This window comes from Drosophila virilis, chromosome 3, assembly GCF_030788295.1.
Source record: "Drosophila virilis strain 15010-1051.87 chromosome 3, Dvir_AGI_RSII-ME, whole genome shotgun sequence".
Lineage (NCBI taxonomy): Eukaryota > Metazoa > Arthropoda > Insecta > Diptera > Drosophilidae > Drosophila > Drosophila virilis.
Window position 1 is genome coordinate 3,022,232 of NC_091545.1, and position 17,084 is coordinate 3,039,315.

The window sequence follows — 17,084 nt, forward strand, 5'->3', positions numbered from 1 at the left end:
TATTTTAGCCCAAGCTCACAGTAGCCAGTGCTAAATAGAGGTTAAGAGGAAGTTTCTAACTATATCTCATGCTGTTAATAATGATCTAAATACAATTTAATCACAAATAAAGAAACCTCATAGCGCTCATCAAATACGCTTTCGGCTCCTTACAGATATCTCATGCATTGTTTGTCTCAAGACATTAAATATAGATTAAATTGAACAATGTTTGTTTTTGGAGCACCAAAATAAACATTTTCAACGCGTCCATCGGTTGGAAAATCTAGACGGGGGTCCTCAACTATCGAAGAAGATGCTGTGATATCTTAATCAAAACTTTTATTACTCGCTTCCGCAGCGAAGTTAATGCTCCACAGTGGAAGGCACTGAACTCTTGTTAAACACATCCATATCTGAACAAGAGTACATTAGCTACAAGTGCCTGACTAACAAATACCCTGTAAGAAGATTCTCTAAGAATATGTTTATCTTTGCTTGTCAGTCAAATTTTTTTTGTTTCATGAATTTCAATATTGAAAATTTGTTTCTTATTGAATCCAAAGAAACCAGATACGCCCAGGTCGAGAAGCTTATCGGGAATAAGTCTATATATAGACTATTCGAGTTTAGAGAAAGCATGCCCTCTTTCAGCTGCAAAATGTAATTATATACAGGGTATTAGAAGAAACTTATATCGCCGCTGATGATTGCGTTTGATAAACAAAGCGATCAAAGACTCAGGAGAGCCGAGATCTACGTTCAGTTGAAAGCCAAACGTCGGACCGAGAACAAGCTGAATTATTAAACCAAAAAACTTAAAGAGTGCTAATTGAAAAATGGACTTGGCTGGTAAAAATGTGGTTTACCTCGGTGGCTTTGGCGGAATTGGCCAAAAAGTGTGCGCCGAGCTGCTCGAACGCCAGCTGAAGGTTGGTTCTGCTCGTGACCGAGACGTGTTTTCAATTTGGCTTATCGAGTTTTTGGTTGACTTTATAGGCGTTGGCCGTGTTCGATCTGGCGCCGAATGATCAGCTCATGGGCGCATGGCAGGCAAAGTATCCAAATACCGAGATCTTCTACCAAAAAGTGGACATAACCCAAAAGCCAGAGCTCGAGGCGGCCTACAAAGCGGCCGCCGCACGCTTGCAACACTTCGATCTGGTCGTCAATGGCATGGGCCTGATGAACGACCATTTCGTGGAGCTGACCATACAAATCAACCTGGTGGGTAGGCGTTTTAGTGTGGTGCAAACGGTAATCAAATTCCATTCCAGCTGGGCTTGATCAACAGCTCTTTGTTGGCCTTGGAGCACATGGATCAGACCAAGGGCGGCCGGGGCGGACTCGTGGTAAACATCTCATCCGTGGCCGGGCTGCAGCCTACCCCACTTATGTCCATCTATTCGGCGGCCAAGCATGGCGTCACCGCATTCACACGTGGTCTGGCGGTGAGTACCGTAAGTTGGGAGTGCTCACTCATACTCTGACGCCCTCAATTTCTTAACAGGATCCCGCTTACTATGCTCACACCGGCGTGGCCTTTATCACCATCTGTCCAGGCTTCACGGACACGCCCCTGCTGGCCGATATGCTGGACAAGACAACATTTTCGTTTGAGACACCCATGAAGAAAATTATACCCAAGGTAAAGCGTCAGCCACCGGAGGTCTGCGCCAGAAATATGGTCAAGGTCATTGAACAGGGCCAAAATGGTGGCGTCTGGAAGCTGGACGTGGGCGAAATGGAAGAACTTGACATGCCCGTCATGTGGAAGCCCGTGCTCCAAGATTGAATATCACCCAACAGCAATTTTTCTATAAACTGGTTTCAAAGTACATTTCATTAAAATAAAATACGATTCATTTTTTATCAATTTCTAGACTTGTTAATTGCGCTAACCTCTCCTCCACCTGATACCTTCTCAAATCTCTCTCATAATCAACCACAGAAGCTTGCATAGCATTCAGTCAAACCACAATTGATGCTGCGACTATGCTCAAATGACATTAGCTTAAAGCGAAAATTATAATTGAGCTTAAGGGCAGATAACATATATCTGTTTATGCAAAGACTTAATAAAAAACTTAATATTCCATGCATATACTAAAATTCTTTAAGCCCACTTGAAAACTTAAATAAAGTTAAAATGCATCAAATAAATATAATTATTATGATTAATTTGGCTAAAAACTGAAACTTAAACAAATTCTTTTCGTATATCTTTCAAAATGAAATCTTTAAGATATAAACTTACCTTAAGCAAGAGTTTAAAAGAACTTTAATTAGTTTTATCAATAAAATTGGCTCAAATAATATAATCTATGGAACATTTTGTAAATTTAAGAGCTTTCCATAAATTGGAATGCCTTTTGCTAAAAGGAAAAGTTTCTTTTAACTATGGCTACCTTTAAGATTATATTCAAGCCCAAAAATCGTTAAATAACTTTTATTGAGAATTCTCGCACACACATTAATTCGTTTTGTTTTGTTTCAATTTCTAATACATTTATAATGAATTTTAAGAAAATTCAGCACACAAAAAAGTACATACATAATTGAGTTGATGTTGCCAACAGTTTTTCAAGACTCTGGCACGAACAGGATAAAGTATCTATCAGATACACAGATACAAGACTGTGTCAGTTATTTTTTTTTATATTTTTTTTTTTTTTTTTTGTAGATAAAATTTGAAATAATATTTGATTTTATGTTCGGTTATTTAGCTCGTATGTATGCATAATTGTGTGTATACATTAGTAGTTAGTTAAGATTATTATAATAATAAGTACATATCTATGGAAATATAAAGACATTTGTTTGTTCCCATTAAACTGGGAGTAGTTTATATGTTAACTGTTAATTTCACATCATCACAATTTAAGAATCTCCAACAAATAACACAAATTTTTCTCATCGCTGAATATAACATTTTTGTACATATTCAAATACGTTCGAGTGGACATTTCGTTTTCTAATCTGTAGAGCTGGGTGCCATCTGAAGAAGCATGCAAATGTTGTATTGTCCGCGCCCTAATACATCTGATGCATTAGGATGGAAGAGATTTTCATGTGTTTATGAGAGATAAGTATATAAACTATTGTAAGTCACTTGGCCAATTGATAGAAGCGCCTGATTGCAGCTACTTGTGAAGCACTTGTAGTTCATCAATAATGTAACTATTACACAGAGACTTTACGAGTTAACTATTGCCAGCTATTGGTATTCGAATGTATTCAGACACTCGTGAGTACTATTCAATAATTTTTGTTGAACAACACTAAACCTAGTCACAAGGAACAGAAGCGTCTATATCAAATACATAGGCATATCTCTATATACATTTATTTTCGTTAAGTATTCTATATTTATATATAAGTATATATATATAACTTGAGTTGAGAATGTGTCTCAGAACTTTGGGTCGATTGTCCATAACTAGTTACTGTTTACTTAACCATAGTTAACTTCGGGTGGTATTTCGTTTTTGTTTTTTTTTTTAGTGGGTGGTGGTATCGTGTAAGTTTCTAAGTTTCAAAATCGGCTCTGATATGTTGCACACGTTCAAGATATATAACCTATATATATATACATATATCATATAAAATATGAACTTAAGTAAAAACATAACTGAAATTTAATTGAAAAATTTATTGGCAAAATAAAATAAATAAATTGTTTTGTTTTTTGGGAGGGTTAACAGAAATCAAAATTACTTAAAATTAACATTTAATGATAATACAAAAAATACGTGTATTAAATATAATACATATAATATGTATAGTGTATATATATATAAATATATACATATATATATAGAAAATGTAGTTGATTTGCTCTTGGAATTCGAATTCCGTCTCTGCTCAATGTTGGCTCTGCTCGAACTCCAAGTTCATAGAATAGATTTATAAGATTACAAAAGTCAACTCAACAAAGAAGTTATGTGAACCCATTGGGTTTAGACTAAAACTGCACCACAATTCTCCCGTTTGCTCCACCCACGCGGTGGTGTCTTAAGTACGCAATAGGATTTCACAGACTGGCGCAGCGGTTGCCGGTTTTGAAGGTTAAAAGGATCTGGGATCGGGATGGGTCGTGTTTCGCGGATCGTGCATCGCACTTAACGAGACTCACAAAATACGTGGAACTTGAGATGAAGCTCTAAACAAAACGTTTTGGCGAACTTTACAAATACATATTACAAATCTCATTCGTTTTCACACACATATATATATATATATATATATATATAACGATCGCATCGCATTTTATCGATCTTTTGCTTGTTATCGATAATCAGTTTTCAGTAATTCTTTGCTTAGGCATATTACATTATACATTATTTAATGCGTCAATTACTGAACATATGTAGGAAATACATACATAGTTACATATTATTCTTCCTCTTTTCTTTTTTTTTTTTCTTGCATATACATACAATATCATTTTAATAAATAACAAAAATACATATGTATGCATGTATTGCTTGCATTAACTAAACGGAACAGAACTCGAACTCTGTGTCTCGCGCATGTTTCACATTAACAACTGAGCTAATTAAATATACATAGGATTCTTCTCTTATAGTTTTTCATTGCATTTTGTTTTATGATTTTAATCAACGGTTTAACAACACATTCATTTTCAATGAAAATCGGCTATAAATCAGATCGGATCGTTTAAATTTAATATGGTTCGATCTGTTTTATATGTATATGATAGTAGGTTTGATAGGTTTTCTTGACTTTTGATTTCAAATATATATAAAATTCATTTTGAGTTAGCATTAGAATCAAAAAAGTCTTCAAGCAAAACATGGGATCATCTGATATTAATATATAATATTAATATATCAATTAAAATATTAACGCATGTATTACATGCGTAGTAGAGCGCGCGCATTAATTATAGTATATGTATATATATATATATATATATACTATATATATATACATATATATCGTTAATATATTTATTTAGTATATAGTAGGGCTGCAAGTATACAGTTCAACGAGTACAACGCAAAGGGACATGATTTTAATTTATTTTCAATAAATTTAATAATATAGTACAATAGTTAACAACATCGCACAATAGCGTTATTAAAATTTCTTTAAGAAATATAAACATTCATCCACACATGCATATAAATTATCAAAAGTATGTGGGTCCCCTTTTCCCACCCCACCCCACACCCCCCCTTCCCCCTGACGCACACCACCCTCTCAGGTGCGGGTCACACTTGAATCCCAACTTTCTAGTACATATATCTTATATCTTTTCATATTTAATTCTCTTCTCTATAAAAATAGCGGTTCAATTTCAAATTCACAGATAATCTAAGAAAAAAAAAAAAAACAAAGAAACGCTACAAAAACAAAAAGACACACACAATATTGTTGATAGGAGCAGACACGCCCATTCATTCCGTATATATTGCCCATATAAAAATTACGAACCGACCTCGAACTACATACATTATCAGCATTATGTAGCTGGGTCTTACAATAATCAGATGGTTTTAGCATTTTGGCATTCAATTCTAGTGCAAACTTTTACCCCTGGCAGAGTTCAGGTGCTTCAACATCTTTATCTAGAGTAATTCCCATTAACAGATTTGATCTTTTTAACGGACTTTGTGTACCTTTTCTGCTTTTCATCAATCTTCAATTTTCTTTTCGGGAGCAACTACCCAACATCTACGGAAATTATGTGTGCACAGGATTTGCATTAATTTGTTAGCAATTTGAATATCTAAAAACTAGATCTATATTATTGTTGTGCTAAAAGATCGTGGCTAGTTTTAGACATCAAGTTTTCTATACAATATGAACTTCTTCTTGTTTTTTCTAACTGATCAATTTAAAAACCAAAATTAAAAATATAACACGGACTAGTTCGGTTGGCCCGAACATCAATTCAATATAGAACAATGAACATATAGATCTATATATGTATATATATATATATATATATGTATATATAGAGCTCGACAACACTTTAAATAGACAATTAAATAATTACATAATAAATTCTAATTTCCCCTACCCAAATCTGTTATTTTCATCTTCTTCTTTAACTGCTTCTTCTTATCTGCTTCTTGGACCGATCGATTAATGATCAAACTTTAACTATTTGCTAGGATTAGTTAATTGAAATTCTAGAATTTTAAGCTGTGCGGTGTACAAACCTGTAAAATGTCCAACAGGGGACATCTTGATAAAAATGATTGCATTATGTTTCCACTCGTTCGAACATTGTTCATCCATAGTCTGAGCTTAGTCCAGCTTTATGCCGCTATCATCCGGATTCGACCAGACCTCGACAATGTCAACTAGATTCTTTTCCAGCTCGCTCATCATGCCGCTATCGATGCCACCCTCCAAACTGTCCTCGGAGAGCAGCATCGGCTTGCCATCCAGCTGCTTCAGTCTTTCGTTATGGGACCCTGCTGGCTCGCTGCTGCTGCTGCTGTTGTTCCAATAATTGCTCGAGGGGCTTGTTGCGTTAGCATTCAGATCGTTGTTCCAAATGTACACACTATCACGTCCAGCTGAATTCTGTAAGGGTTTCAATTAAAAACCATTTGTAACTAAACAGGCTAAAAACTAACCTTATTGGCATTGACATTGAGGTTGTCATTGTGCTCCGGCTTGTAGGCTGGCTTTGGCTCGAATCCTGCAAAGTTTAGCTCGCCGGCTGTTGTGCTCTTGTCGCTGAGGAACTCGTTTTTGTTGTTTGGGTCATGCTCCATGGGCCAGTTGTGCCAGTTAGTCGTCGAGCGTTTGGGACATATGGGGCCGTAGCGGCTGTGCATTGAGGAGCCGGTGGGCACATCCGAGGTTGATGCATCGTCATCCAATATGGAGTCGGAACGCACAAAGTTGGCCGAATCTTTGTTGGAGTTATTCCAGAATATTAATGAGATATTGTTATTGTTGTTGTTGTTGTTGCTGCTGCTGCTGTTGTTGTTGTTTCCGCTGCTGCTGTTGTTGTTGTTGTTGTTGGGCCTAAACAAGGGCATGGATTCAGCATGGGCTGCACTCTCCACATCCAGATCAATATTAACATTATTACTCGGCGGTTTCTTTTCATAAAATGAGGTATCGGCTGTTGCGGGTAAAATTGTGGACATAACTCGACTGGGATACTTGCTGGACGGCGGCGGTAGCGTTGCCAATGCTTGTGGCATATATGTATGCTCCCACGGATTGCCGCTAGCAGCTGGATGACCCAGTTTCGTAGCTGCTGGCAACTCGGCGTTGCCTTTGCTGTTCCCCGTGGCCTCGTTGCCAAAGTAGGGCGAATGATATACATCCGTTGGAAGCATGCTGCAGAAGCTCTTGTTGTGGTTGTGTATATTGTTGTTGTTGTTGTTGTTGTTGTTGTTGCTGATGTTGTTGTAGTTCGGTGGGTTGCGTTGCGGCGGCTGAGTCGGGGAATTGCCCGGATACTCACGCGTGGCATTATTGCGCGACGGAGCCGGCGCCGGGCCATAATTAAAACGTTGCTCATAGCGTCCTGGTGCCGGTGGCACCAGCAGTCCATTGAGCGCCGCGTGCTGCTGCTGCTGCTGGCGACCAATGGGACTGTGATGTGCGCGCAGCAATTGTGGATGGACACCGCTTGGGGGAAGATTGTGTGCTGCAGGCGGTATGCTGCAATTGGGCTCGAGGAAGCCTCTGGTCGGCTGTGCTGGTGGCTGCATATAGCGTATGGGCGATATGGGCATCATTGGGCCGGTGTGTGCGGGCACCTCGCTGCCCAGGGGCAGCGGTTTCTTGCCACCTGGTGGTATGCTGGGCATTGCCATGGGCATGGATGATTTAATATGCTTGCCACGATTGCGGGCGCGATAGCGTTCCACCTCCTCCTGCGAGTGAGCAAATGTGCAGCTGGCGCCTCGTGGGCATACCCGTCGATGATTCAGGTCCCGGCACAGACTTATCTTGTACTTTGTGTTGTTATTGTTGGCAGAGCCGCCGGCTAGACTGCTCTCCTGTGGCTTGCGTATGCCGTGATGCTGCAGGAAATGTACTAGACCCATGACGGCATGCTTCACAGCGTCCAGCGCCTTGGATACATCCTCCCAGCTAGCTGTCTCAGCGCACGGATCAATGCTGGCCAAATACTGCAGATGATTGTGCAGCTGTGCCAGCTTGGCGGGATCGCTGGTGCGCTGCAGCGCAATGACCAGCTCCTGCACGGACTGTGCAAATGCAGACGGCGTCTGCAGCTTGTCAATGATGCTCTGCATGTGGGACTTGTGCGTAATGTCGCCATACAGCAGCGATGACCACTGCTCGGGCGCAATGCGCAGTCCCGCCTCGGTGGCAATCTGCACAATCTGAGCATCGTGTTCGCGTCTCAGTGCATCATAAGTGCGAAACTCCTCCTTTAGCTGCATCAGCGAGGAGTCCGCTTCGCGCTTGGACACCTTGAAGCAGCTGGCACGATAGAGCAGCTGCACCACATGACCAATGCTCGTCTTAGACGCTTGAGGAAAGCGAGGCTCCAGCCGTTGCACCACAAACATGACAAGTACTTTTCGTGAGAGCGCCGAACCTTCTTCCAGCGCCAGTAAGACAAGCTTCAGCACCTCCTCTTGCATGGCGGGTCCCAGGAACTGACAGCCTCGAGTGCGTACCGCTGCCCAAAGATTCGAGCTAAGCTGCTGCGGATTCTGATGCTGCAATATCAGTTCGGTGACAGTGCGTTCGCCCAAGGAACGTGCAGCTCGTAAAGCACGCACGCGACCCTCCTCCTCCATTAGCTGGCAGTTGACAAGCGTGACCAGTTTGCGCTGCATGGGCCGGGTCAGCAAATTGCTGCTGTTCAAATTTAGAAACGATTTTAAATGCAAGGCCAATTCTTCGATGCATTTTCTGCCCAGCTTGTAGCATTTTAGTTGTTCCGGCTGCAGCTTAAGCACACTTGGTGCCAGATCTGCCAGCTCCTCCTCGGCGGCGCCACCACCACCTGTACCGCCACTGCCATTGCCCACCAGCTGCAGCAGTGCATAATTAAGCGGCAAATTTTCGATATCCGTTACAATAAGCGTCTAAATGACAATAAAACGATTTAATACATTGCTTTGTGTGATTTAGGGCCAGCTTACCTGATCGTAGGGACATTGCCGATTGTAGAGCGTGGTCAGACAGGGCTTGCATATTGTGTGGCCGCAGCCCAGGCTGATCGGCACACGCTGGCTGGCTTCGAACTCATTGCAGCAGATGGGACAGTTGAGAAAGTCTGTCCATGAGGGCGCCTGAATCGGCATGCTATAAAAAAACGTAAGGAAAACATTCGATTCAATACACTCATCTATTATGTGTATGTATGTATGTATGTACATAGGAAGTACGTTGCGCTTTTAACTTGTTTTACGATTACCGATACCGCACCGATACCATACCGATACCCCCAACAACGTCAGCTGTCGTTCAACAGCTCGCACATACACACACGCGCACACACGAAATACATGTATATATATATATATATATATATATATATGTGTGTGTGTAGCTGTATACATTTGTACGTGTACGCTGGTATTAATACACTGTGCGTATGTATATGTGTGTGCTTGCCACATACCTATGTACGTACATTTCTGCATATGCGAGAACTGGCAACTCCGAGCAGTTCCTTGACCATATGATTATGATTTTGTTTTTTAATAAGGCCCACACACATATATATGTCGAAATGTAGTTATATAGCACCTTGTATATATAACTGACAGTGGCACAATGGAGAGAAATTTGAACGTAGTTCAACGTCATCAGCTCGCCGTCTGCTTTCTTTTTACTTCAAACAAAGACACTTCTATTTTCTGCATGCCCCCACCAGCAGTCCTTGCACATATCCACAACTTGGTGCTGCGACAAGCATTTCATTTATATACATATACACACATATAACAGACGGTCCTTGAGCCTACACAGGAGAGAGCCCGAGCCCCCGTTCCCAGAAATGACAAATCAAACTGCAAACTGGAGGCAGTGTTACGTTTCACTTTTCACTTGAGTATGTACCGTTTGCGTATAAAGCAGCAAATAGTGAGTTGTTGTTAACTCACCTTCAAATTGCACATATTATTGCATTAAATTAAAGGTACGAAGTTTTTTTTAATTTTCATTTGGCGTTTTATAAAAATGGGGAGTAGAACTGAAAAACTATCGATAATTGTAATATTCGATGCATTTTCTACTGTCTTGTCTACAGGTTGGGGTGGCAGCTCTGTCTGAAATATCGATAGTATCGTTTAATCGATACAACGTCAGCTGATGTCATAATCTGTTATCTATTTTAGTGGTTGTTTTTAAAACGAGCTTAAATATGTAGTTGCATTATTTAATGATTTGTTATTGCATTACTATACATTTTAAACTTTGTGTATGTCTAGTGTGCGGCCTTATTTATTTAATAATTTATTAAATTTATTACCAAACTGATAACTTAAACTCACCTATAGCCAAGAAAAACATAAAATCATTTTGTAGCAAAAACACGGAGATAAGGACGGCTGATAAACGTATCAGGCATAAATCCACGATTAAAAGTTAATTGTATATATAGATATAATTGTGAGATTATCAGCTTGGCTCATTGACTAAACGTTCGTTAACAAACAACGAATTTTTAAATAATTACGAAATCAATGTGCGCTTGGTTTTGCGCTCTTCGAACCATAGTTGGAGCCTTTACTGATTTGTGTCTTATTAATTGCAGCGCCCATTAACCAATAGACTGAAAAAATAAGAAATTGGCATATGAGTTGGCATAACACTTTTGTTCTTTGAATACGTACAGATGGCAAGCACAGACAGAGCCGTAATCAGACCAGTCCAATTTGACGCCAGCAAGCACGTGATCAAGTAATAGATAATTAGGGACAACGAGTAGGTGGCCCAGCCGGCAAAGTTGAGTAGACTGCTGAGACGTGGTTTACAGATTTGGAATGGCACCTCCTTAACGCCAGACTTTTCGAAAAAGCTGCCAGTCTCATAGAAGCTATCAATTATGCGATCCTTCTCTACGAACAGCTTTTGCAGCCATTCGGCGGCCTCCTTCTCGCCCTCGGGCACTTGCTCCAGCGGAATGCGTCGCATTAGCATATAAGGCTCGACGCCCTTGCCATTAAGCAGGGACAACATTGTGGGCGGCGTCTGTAAAGAGAAACGAACTTAGGAGTAGAACAAATACAAAGGATAACAGGGATAATGACAAACCTTCTCATCGGCCTTAAATGCCAAGTTAATGTCATATATAACCGGGCAGATGCCACGCAACGCCGGCAGGCTAGCCGTAAATCCCTTAGTGCGAGGTATTAAATGATGCTTCAGCGGCGTCATGCCACGTTCGAGGGCAAACTTAACCGAAGCTTCGTGTTTTTCCGGCGTGAAGCGTGTGCCCTCCGCATTCAGCAGCAGCCATGTGGGATCCGGATAGGAGTAAACTATTTTCAGCTGCTTGGCAATGATTTCCTTGTCCTTGTCAAAATCACGATTGAGGAAGACAAACTCGGCTAGCCACCAGGCCCAGCCCATACAAGGCACATATCTGATAGCCTTCTTCGCGTACGCCTTACAATTGCCCAGTACGCCGACCTTATCGCAAATCATCCAGCCAGCCAGCCAATCGATTTCGTATTTATGATTCATCATCAGCAGCACATGCTCCTTGCCTGCATACTTTTTCGCATCGTCCGCGTCCATGAAGACGCGCAATTTGCAGCCCGCATACCAATCGGCGACAAAAACTAGCTCTGCAATGGATAGGATTTAGTATGAAACTCTTTAAACTCGAGACAATTACTTACGGCAGTAGAAGGAATAGCATAGATAGTACATGAGCTTGCGGAAGAGATGCTTATTGAATGGCTTCAGGAATATGTGCAGCAACAATTGGGCGAAATTGATGGTCAGCCCGCTGGTGAAGAATGTTATGGCAATGCATAGATGGATCAGTCTCAGTTTTTTGAGCTCCTCTAACGTAATCATGATCACACGCCTGGAATAATCTAAGAGAGCCAGATGTTTGCTTATATGATGGTATATTAAACTAAGACAGTTTTACGTAATAAAACTTAAAATAACCACGATATAAAAAACTATATAAATTGTGTATATATAGCAGCGTTTCTTTTTTTTTTTTTTCTTGTCGATTTTACGACCAGCTCTCACACACACTTGGCACGCGCAGAACTGCGAAACGAATGCGAGCAAAGTTCTAATCAATTTACCAGCTGGCTGCTGGTCAATTAGCAGAACAGACCTTAGCCAATTCAGATTGTCATTGATTGCGCAGCCAATAGATATATACACATATGCACAGTTTAATCAAATGCTGTCTTTATCTGAAAACAGTGGCCAGCGGGTTGAGATAAGGTTGTCAAGACAGCAATGCAATTCGTATAAAGATTATTATTATTGCCTTGTGAACTGACCAAAGTCCGCACGGTCATGTCATAAATGAATCTTAATGCACGTACGTGTGTATCGCCAACTTATTTGCATATATTACGTATGTATGAAGATACTTTTTTTTTTTTTTTTATTTCACAGCAAACAAAATGTGGGAACGCGCGAGGGTGTCTATGTATGTGTGTGTGTGTGCGTGCGTGTTTGTTTTTGCCAACGTGATAGCTTCATGCTACAATTATTATTAGTTACACTTTTGTTGTCTATTCAGTTCAATGATCGCATGTAAATTGCGCTTAGCGCCATAAATATTTATCTAGTTGACATGGCCATGGCATATATGGCATATATATATATATATATGTATACAAATCGCACATTGTCCAATCTCTGGCTTCTTCGTTACACTTGATACACTTGAATTTGTTTATTGTGCACTTAAATGTATGCAGATTGCGTATTTATTTGGAACGCCCAACAAAATTTACCTCTTAGCAACGTTATTTGTGCGATTCGCGAATTGTTTTTTGTCAATCAAAGTTGTTTTCGTGTACTTAGCGCTGCAAGACAATCGATAGGACTATCGTTTAGACCAGCAGAACTAATCGATTAAACATATTATTCAGCAACTTTTAGTGTCGCCCTGGCTTATGCCTTTTGCGCTAAGCAGCTGTTGCAGCAAATGGCGGGCATATTTAAAACGGCAAAAGTTCCAAGATGCCATACATGATTAGGCATACGTTTGAGCTTAAGGTTTGGTTTAAATTGTTTTACTAACTGGCAATAATTTGGTATTTTTATAATCTTCTTCATATCTTAATGTTACTATTTTTAAGTTTACGATTGCAATTACTGATAATTGGTACACAAGCTTATGAATAATACTGCCGTTACTTAAAGCGCTTACTGCTACCAAACTTTCCTATTCAACTAATCTAATCATCTTAAGTCAGTGACAATTATTTTTTATGGGTACAAAAATTCCAGTAGTCAATGCCAGATGTCCGGACATTTAATGCTATATATACAACATTTCTTTCAATTTTAAATCATTGACAAAATCGCCTTATCGCTATACATACATACGTGTTCATATCTGCTAAGTCCCCATTGATTAATCTGCAAGATTTAAAGTGCGAACACGTTGCAGAACAAAAATATCAAGAACATTTTAATAGAAATTTAATACAACGAAATGTAGCGCAGATTTATTTGCTTGCTTTTTTTTCGTGTACCTAGCGCTGGCCGCAATCAATATAACTATCGATAAGATTAACAGCACATATCGACAGCACACTTCAGCAGCTGCTAGTGCCGCCCTGGCCTTAGCCGTGTGCGCAAAATAGCTTACGCGCCAAACAGCAACATTTGAAATAGCAAAAGCTCTACAAAACATAACCTTAAAATATAAAACTCATATGCTTAAGTAAGTGCGTTTGTTTAAATAGTTATCACATAAACATCTAAATGTTGTTCGTTTCAAGTTCATTTCAGCCAACGATTGCAATAAAGCGGCAACCGTTTATTGGTAGAAAGACTGATAAAAATGCTGCCAATACTTTATCGCGCTTACTGTTTCCAAACTTTTCGTTTCTTAACAAATATAGTACACTTATAATCATAATTATGTTTATCTAATCAGCTTGACTCATTGACAAATGTTACTTTTTTTATGAACTAAATGCCTAGCGAGGGCAAACGAAGAATTTTCGTGTCTGTCAGCAGTCTGTGCCAAAGTCCAGACATGTAATTCCTACAAATATATAAGCTAGCTCTATTTTGCATTCTTTATTATCAAATCAATAAAAAAAAATCGTTAAATTGCTATACATATACATATGTACATCTCTCCGTAATCCCCGTCAAAGAATCCACAAGCTTAAAGGTGCGGACACGCCTCCTCTTTTAGTTGCAAATTGATCAAACGTAAACTTCCCTATTGTATAGAATATTGGACTGATAACTAATTTGTCTTCGATTTGCCACCAGCGACGCCATATGTGGAACCTTTGCTGATCTTTGACATGTTGTTCGCTTTACTCAGCAGCAGGAAAACTGCAGGTGGAAAAACATTTCAGTTGATGAAATTGGAGAACAATTAAAGTAAGTAGTATGCTTACATATCACAAATATGGTCATAATGGTTATCAGGCCAGACCAGTTAGCCGCCAGCAAGGATGCGACAAAATAGTATAAGATCGACAGCATGGAGCAGCTGCCGACCACGGCGAAGCTGATGAGGCTGCTGATGCGCGGATTGTAGATGGTGCAGGGCACCTCTTTGATGCCTGACGTCTTGAAGAAGCTGCCCGTCTCGTGAAAGCTGTCGACAATGCGATCCTTCTCGATGTACAGATTCTGCAGCCAGGCAGCGGCCTCCTTCTCGCCCTCGGGCACTTGCTCCAATGGGATGCGTCGAATAAAGATATATGGTTCCACCGTCTCGCCGCTCAATATCGAATTCAGATTCACGGGCACCTTTGAATCGCGCTTGAATACCAGGCTGATGTCATAAATAGCCGGACAGATGCCGCGCAGCGTCGGCAGGCTTGTCGTGAAGCCCCTCGTACGCGGTATCAAATGATGCTTCAGCGGTGTCATGCCCTTCTCCTGGGCAAACTTAACGGACACCTCGTGCTTGGCGGCCGAGAAGCGTGTGCCCTCGGCCGTGAGCAATACCCAAACGGGATCGGGATAGGAGTAGACAAGCTTCAGCTGCTTGGCAATGATCTCCCTGTCCTTGTCAAAGTCCCGATTGAGGAACACAAACTCCGCCATCCACCAGGCCCAGCCCAGCACCGGCATATACCTGATGGGTTTCTTGGCAAACGCCTTGGCGGTGCCCAAAATTTCCAATTTATCGAGCAGCATCCACAGGCACAGCCAGTCAATTTCATAAGTGTGATTCATGATCATCAGACCGTGATCCTTGCCGGCAATTTTCAAGTCCTCGCTGTCCATGTACACGTGCACCCGGCCGCCTCCATACCACTCGGTGACAGAGACCAGCTCTGAATCGAATTGGATAAAACGAAATAAAATCAAATCGAAATACACGAAATGGGCTGAGTTCATGACTTACGGGAGTAGAAGGCATAGCATGGATAATACATTAGCTTGCGGAACAGTGTGGGATTAAAGGGCTTCACCAGGATCAACAGCAGAAATTGGGCGATATTGCAGAGCAGGCCGCAGGAGAAAAATGTGATTGCGATTATCATATGGCATATTGTATGCTTTTTCAGTTCCGTTAGCGAGACCATGATGAGACTGTAGATAAGAAATGTAGTTAATAATATAAATAGATTGACGCAAATATTAAATTATTATAACAAATTTGTTTAGTATAGAATTATAATATTGCATGTCGTTATAAGCTATCAAGTGCTCGAGCGGCCTTCAAACTGAGATTCGAACCGGCGTCCTGCTTGTTTCAGTTGTCCAAAATAACTGGTTCAAGGACTTTTCAAATTATTGTATTTCCCCTATAACCTCCAAGATCTTTACGTAACGCAACGTAACGTAACAGAAACAGTTATTAAATGCATATGTCAGTTAATGATATCTGGATAAAATTGTCAATTGAACTATGGCATTCGATTATGTACACTTGCAAACAGCTCTTCTTAATCATCATAGCTAATTATCATTAGTGTTAATGATCATCACTCACCGATCTGATGTGCTAGCGATGGGCCGTAGGTTGCGGGGAAGGGGTTGGTATTTCTTAATAAACGCGCGCACGGACACAAGCGACTTCCTTGCTTGCACAGCCAGCTGCTGTGATCAACTGAATGCCGAAATATTCCCAACTGTGTTTGCCCTAGTTCCATTGACGGTGCTGATATCGATGATTAATAAACTAATCACCCTTTACCGTTATCAATTGCGAGAACCTAAGCGCTTGTCGTAGTTGTCGTCCGAGGCGAGCAGCCAAGATAGAGAAAATCAAACACGCTTCCCACATATTTATACGTATGTATATGTGTGTGTGTGGGTGTGTGTGTGTGTGTGTGTGTGTACACGTTTACGACCCTGCAAGGTGGCCAGAGTTCATTTGAACGAATGCAAGTCATTACACGCTATTAATATCGGTAACACACACACACACACACATACACATGTGCATAAATATATTCAAATATTCACATACATACACGCAGTTAATATTCGTATGTATTTGTATTGGCTGCTGTCTCTCTATGTTCGATCTGCGTCAAATTATCAGCTAAAAATCTACTTAAAATGATTATGAGCATTCCCTTTGTGAGTATTTTTAAATGTAATTGGCATATTTTTGATATGTTTTACTATAGCTTTAACGTGAAAGAAGCGTTTCTATAAATAATTCTATTTGATATGCTTCTAGAGCAGCATATGCAAATTGTTGTTATTTAAAAACCAGAGCTTTGATAACTCAAAAGTATCGTTGCTCTATGCGGCATCGATACGTTTTAATGCTCGATAGATTTGCGATAAGTTTTTAAATATGTACTCCTCACCTTCCCCTCTTTTTTATAGATTCTGGTTGCAATAACATTAAATGTTATGCCGTAACAAATGCCCGCTCAAACTGACGATTTTCCAATTAACTGTTTGCTGTGTCAAACATGTTTTGTATTCAGCTCCTTTTGACCACCAGCATACAAAATAATTAAAATGATCTTAAAATAGCT

At 40.2% G+C, this 17,084-nt stretch overlaps 4 protein-coding genes across 7 annotated transcripts; 1 reads left to right on the top strand and 3 right to left on the bottom strand.

The window, feature by feature from the left end:
• The first annotated feature begins 738 nt into the window (after nt 1-738).
• LOC6623916 (alcohol dehydrogenase) lies at nt 739-1,855 on the top strand. Its single transcript, XM_002046202.4, has 4 exons — nt 739-911; nt 979-1,206; nt 1,257-1,430; nt 1,490-1,855. Exons 1-4 carry the CDS (start codon nt 819-821, stop codon nt 1,772-1,774), a joined length of 780 nt encoding a protein of 259 aa, XP_002046238.1. The 5' UTR covers nt 739-818; the 3' UTR covers nt 1,775-1,855.
• Nucleotides 1,856-2,608: 753 nt separating this feature from the next.
• roq (RING finger and CCCH-type zinc finger domain-containing protein roquin) lies at nt 2,609-10,192 on the bottom strand. 4 transcript variants are annotated; one of them, XR_004303714.2, is made up of 4 exons: nt 9,099-9,261; nt 6,594-9,041; nt 6,171-6,540; nt 2,609-6,111 (listed from the first exon to the last, which is right to left on the bottom strand). XR_004303714.2 is itself a non-coding variant. In XM_002046203.4 (4 exons), the coding sequence occupies exons 2-4, from the start codon at nt 9,258-9,260 to the stop codon at nt 6,259-6,261; spliced, it is 2,892 nt and encodes a 963-aa protein (XP_002046239.2). In that variant the 5' UTR covers nt 9,261; nt 10,065-10,192; the 3' UTR covers nt 2,609-6,258. The 4 variants fall into 4 exon arrangements, 2 of the variants coding, with proteins under 2 accessions (XP_002046239.2, XP_015031005.1); XR_011416362.1 differs by having other exon boundaries at nt 2,609-6,118; XM_002046203.4 differs by adding an exon at nt 10,065-10,192 and having other exon boundaries at nt 2,609-6,540.
• Nucleotides 10,193-10,548: 356 nt separating this feature from the next.
• LOC6623865 (1-acyl-sn-glycerol-3-phosphate acyltransferase gamma) lies at nt 10,549-13,031 on the bottom strand. Its single transcript, XM_015175517.3, has 5 exons — nt 12,897-13,031; nt 11,808-12,008; nt 11,218-11,753; nt 10,797-11,154; nt 10,549-10,735 (listed from the first exon to the last, which is right to left on the bottom strand). Exons 2-5 carry the CDS (start codon nt 11,986-11,988, stop codon nt 10,644-10,646), a joined length of 1,167 nt encoding a protein of 388 aa, XP_015031003.1. The 5' UTR covers nt 11,989-12,008; nt 12,897-13,031; the 3' UTR covers nt 10,549-10,643.
• Nucleotides 13,032-14,181: 1,150 nt separating this feature from the next.
• Nucleotides 14,182-16,346, bottom strand: LOC6623946 (1-acyl-sn-glycerol-3-phosphate acyltransferase delta-like). Its single transcript, XM_032435025.2, has 4 exons — nt 16,082-16,346; nt 15,491-15,678; nt 14,529-15,419; nt 14,182-14,463 (listed from the first exon to the last, which is right to left on the bottom strand). Exons 2-4 carry the CDS (start codon nt 15,669-15,671, stop codon nt 14,372-14,374), a joined length of 1,164 nt encoding a protein of 387 aa, XP_032290916.1. The 5' UTR covers nt 15,672-15,678; nt 16,082-16,346; the 3' UTR covers nt 14,182-14,371.
• Nucleotides 16,347-17,084: the final 738 nt, after the last annotated feature.